Genomic DNA, 4,940 nt, shown 5'->3' on the forward strand with positions numbered 1-4,940 from the left:
AAATATAAAATAATGTTTTATGTTTGTTAAATATATCATTTTTAAATGATTGGCATGTTATGTATGTTTGATTTAATTAATTTCTTATTTTAGGATATATATGTTAACACATTTATTTATAAGGTCTACATTATTTTTACATCCCTCAATATATGAACCCTGAATATAAGACCTATTATTAGAATAAGACTATCTTGAATAAATGTTTTTATATAGATATACGAATTTATTGAAATGATTGCGAAGAAAAATTTTTGTAGAATGTGATATATCAGTATTGTATGTATTTAAAATATAATAATATCTTATGTAAGAATTGATATGATTTTCAGATAAATATATTGATAGATATATTTATATTATGTTTATTCCTAAGATAAATAATAGATATAAATACAAATTTAACCTTTTTTATAATATGACGAAATGGACATCTATATATTTAAATTCAAACAAATTAATGTTTTATATGTTATTAGATTCACATAACATATCACATATTCCAAATAAAACATATCAAATACATCACGATTATCATATGATTTAATATAAAAATACATTTTAATGACTAAATATTATATACACATTATTATTCCATGTAAAAATAATTTCATATATAATTGTCTTAAACTTTTAAATAATTACATAAGCATATATTGAAGCTCTTGAGTTACATGATCGCATGCGTATGATAGATTATATAATAGTATAAAAAATATTTAATGAAATTACATAAAAGTAGTGTAAGAAATACAAATGAAATCATTATAATATGGAGTTTTTTCAATTATGAATATATATAATTCTTTTTAAAATTTTTTTTGGCATTTATTTTTAATTATATATATATAGTGAAACTAAATATATCTCAAAGCATTATTACATATATGATGCTATATAGATAATTATAACCTTATAAAAATTATTTATATTTATTTAAGAAGAACAAATATAAACATCAAAATTTTTTTCTTTTTCTATGTTAAGAAAATTACGGAACCTTAAATTTTTTGTAAACACATATATAAATATGAATATCGACATCATCTAAAAGGATAATGAGTTAAATATTAAATATTATATATCATATAGGAAAACTAATAGGTTAAAAAATTTATATAATTGGGAGTGCAGGAAATATAATCATCAGGTGTCTAAATTAAAAAATCATATATATGTTTTTATTAATATACCAGTCTTTAACCAAATTACATACGATATACGTTCTATAAAATATTTTTTCTTCAATATAATAATATTATTTTTCAAAAATAATATATACATTGATTTCTTTTATAAATTTTCTATGATTTCATTTTAAGTATTGTATTCCTTTTAATTCTTTTATGCATATTGTTTTCTCCAAGTCATGTCTTTTATTGTAAATCCTAAAATGGGAATGCATTTAATCATTCATTTAAATTTTATATTAACATGTTTATCAGATATGTAGTAAATTGCATAATTGATGCAATAAATTTAAATAACACAATTATGTAACTTATGTATTTTCATAATATTATCCCTTTTATAATTAAAGAAAATTGTTATTTTTTAATAATAGTCGCAGAACAAATTGTTCTAACTAGTTAAATTTTTATCTATATATCCTTATACATTAAGAATTATCTTATTACTACATATAGATACATATTTTTCTGTATATAAAATATTATGGTAGAATGAAACAAGAAATTATAATTTATTTCCTATTTCAAAATTCCAAAATATATCTACTTCAATGATTGTTATCGATGATATTTAATTTATTAACCCTTTTCTAAATCATTATAGACAAAGAAATAATTAAAATTTTTAGGTTATCTTACATAATATATATAAATATATTGATTTTTTTTAACTATGATTTAATTTAATTTTCCTAATTAATTAAATATGATATAACGCATTAATTATTATTTTATATAATAAACATCATAAATCATCTTTAACGACATTTCCATGCCTTTTTAACAATGTTATTTTCAGAATTAAAATATTTAGGAATTTAATGGTCATAGGAAATTAATTACAAAAAGTGGGATATATTTATGCGCAAATTTAATCCCTCTAATGCTTAATAAGAACACAAAAGGAAAACTTGTATTTTTCATTATTCTTTATATATTTCTATAATATTCTTACTCCATTTTGCGTGTAGTAATGTAGGAATATTGAAAATGTATATATAAATAGTTTATATTGATGAGATCAATATATTTGAAAGATTTTTTGCTAGTAATTAAGATATTATAAATATTTATAGTGAAAATGTCAGGTGTATACGTAGAGAATGAAGCATTATGAAAACAACAATTAGAACAAAACAAAAATATAAGAAAAAAAGAAATATATTCAGAAAATTAGAACGCAATTAATATTTGTTTATTGATTTTACTATAAAAGAATAAAATGTATGTAATATATGAACATTTAAAAAGTATTAATAATTATTTTGGTGTATTATATTTTTTGGTATTCATAAGTATCTGTTACATTTTCAAAATATTTTGCACATTAGATACTAATAAGTCATTTCATATTTATCTTTTTTTCATGGTTCTTTGAAGTGTATTTGAAAAAAATTATAAAATAGTGGCTCATATATAGACACATGTTTTTCAATCTATAATTATATTCTTCTTCAATAAAAATAGATATGATAAAGTACTTTCATCATGTATAAAATTATTTTCTATTACAACTCCATAATATATTATAACAAATAAATATGTACATTTATGTGATATTATTAGATGAAAATAAATAGCCATTAACAAAAGAATGAATGATTAATAATAAATTCTTTTATTTTACAGAATCCATGAGATTTAAAAAAATGAAAAACTGTACATATCATTAAATATAGAATATTTTAGTGACATTGGTAGAATGTTAAAACTAGTTATGTTAACATTCGTCTTGTGTATAAATAAGTTCACCATCATACGGATATTATACACTTTAATAAAAATATACACAGAAATATACAATATTTCACATAGAAATGTTTGTATTAATTAAACTCTGTCTATATATTTTTAATTATAATAGAATAATTATAAATGACATTCAAAAAAATATTTTATTGAATACGCTTAGCTTTTCAAAAATATGAAAGTATTTGTTAAATGTAATACTTATTCTTATTACCAAGTAATAGCTTCATATATACATAAAAAAAAAAAAAAATTTCGTAAATTTTTAATTATAAATATATATTTTTTCTGATTAGAAAAATATAAATTTAGAAGTAATTTTATTAGCTTATATAATATACAATTAAAATAACATACAAATAAAGAAAATTTTATATTTTCCAATAAATAAATTATAGTGGTATACATAAAACAAAGTATTTTATAATTTATCTAACGTATCGAATTAGAATATTATAATTAATATCAATAACATATGAATGATACTTCTCAAATATAATGTGGAAATAGAAGAGAAATTAATAAGCTCTCAGAAAACAAAAGTTATTTTTTATGAAATCCATTAAATTTATAGCATTAACAGAAAAAGTTATAACTTCTTTAGTGATACATATAATTATATAAATATTTATATAAATTATATAAATGAAATTAATATATTCGTATTTTCCATAAAATAAAGAAAAATATAATATTTAATTTAATCAATAGGTTCTATGACAATTTTCATGATAAATATTATTCATAGAGAATATATATTATAAGTGTTATGTATACACTATTATATATATTTTTTGAAATTTCAAATAATTTAATTAAGAATTATACTGTAAATAACATGGAAAGATTAAAATATTTATGGTTATGTAGCATATGCTACGAACAAATATAAATCCATATTTGATAGAACATAATGATATGAAAATCACATATGATAAAATGTTATAAAAATAGACAAAATCCTAAAAACAAATACAAAATCATAATAGCGTTATATATATTCTTATGAATTTTATTTGTAATTTTTTAATATATAATGAAATACATACTAAATACATGACTCTATTTTTTTTTGGATATAACATTTTAACATTCTTTAATAATGAGAGCTTATCTAGGGGTAGCCTTTTTATACAATTGGAATTATTACTTACGATAAAATATTATATTTCTTCATAAATCAATTATTATATTTATTCTTCAAATAAAAAGTAAATATTTTATCCTTTATTTTATATTAATAGGATAAAGAACTTGCACAATTACCTACAAAAAAGATGTACGATATATTCGATAAAGCAGCTAGTACTTCCAACTGTTCTTCTATTGACACAAATGTAAAGAATCTTGAAAAAAGTAATCCTGGGATTGAAAAGGTTTCCGACAGAATACATAAAGCTTTATGTTATGTTTATAATGAAAATGAGGCAAATAAATTTGATGAACCTAAATGTGATTATCTGTACTTTTGGTTAGGCGATGTAGTACATAGTAATTTATCAAATAGTATGTTCTTTAATACTGTTATGGATACGATTAAACATTTTCTGCAAAATAGTAAGGGTCAGAGCATATGTAATTATAGTAATTATAATAATTATAATATAAATGAAAATGATTTTATGGATATTAAGATATTATTTGATTATACAAAAGATTATGTTCACATAAAAAATGATTTAGACAAGTATGATAAGTACTGTAATCGTGAATATAAGGATCTTCTTGGTAAATATACGACAGTATATAATAAGATAAAGGATGTATGCGAAAAATATAGAAATAAATATTCATATTGCAATGATTTTAATGAATATTTAAAAGAAAGCAAGAGATGGGAATTATCTAACACGGCATGTACGGAAGTGGTAAATCAACATGAAATTGAAAAAATACTAAAAGAACAACAAATGTCGAAGGAATATAATATGAATCAAGAGGGTTATCCTCATGCAAATAAAAAAAAATTAGAATATTTAATTTCAAATAATCCTTCAGCTA

At 19.5% G+C, this 4,940-nt stretch overlaps 1 protein-coding gene across 1 annotated transcript; it reads left to right on the plus strand.

The window, feature by feature from the left end:
- Positions 1-4,041: 4,041 nt before the first annotated feature.
- Positions 4,042-4,940, plus strand: PGO_003170 (variable surface protein; the record flags this gene model as incomplete). Its single annotated transcript, XM_028691262.1, has 2 exons — positions 4,042-4,059; positions 4,184-4,940. Coding segments are annotated over 2 exons (775 nt in total), but the record flags the coding sequence as incomplete, so codon positions are not given.

This window comes from Plasmodium gonderi (genome assembly GCF_002157705.1).
Source record: "Plasmodium gonderi DNA, contig: Pgo-contig_365, whole genome shotgun sequence".
In the NCBI taxonomy this organism is placed as follows: domain Eukaryota; phylum Apicomplexa; class Aconoidasida; order Haemosporida; family Plasmodiidae; genus Plasmodium; species Plasmodium gonderi.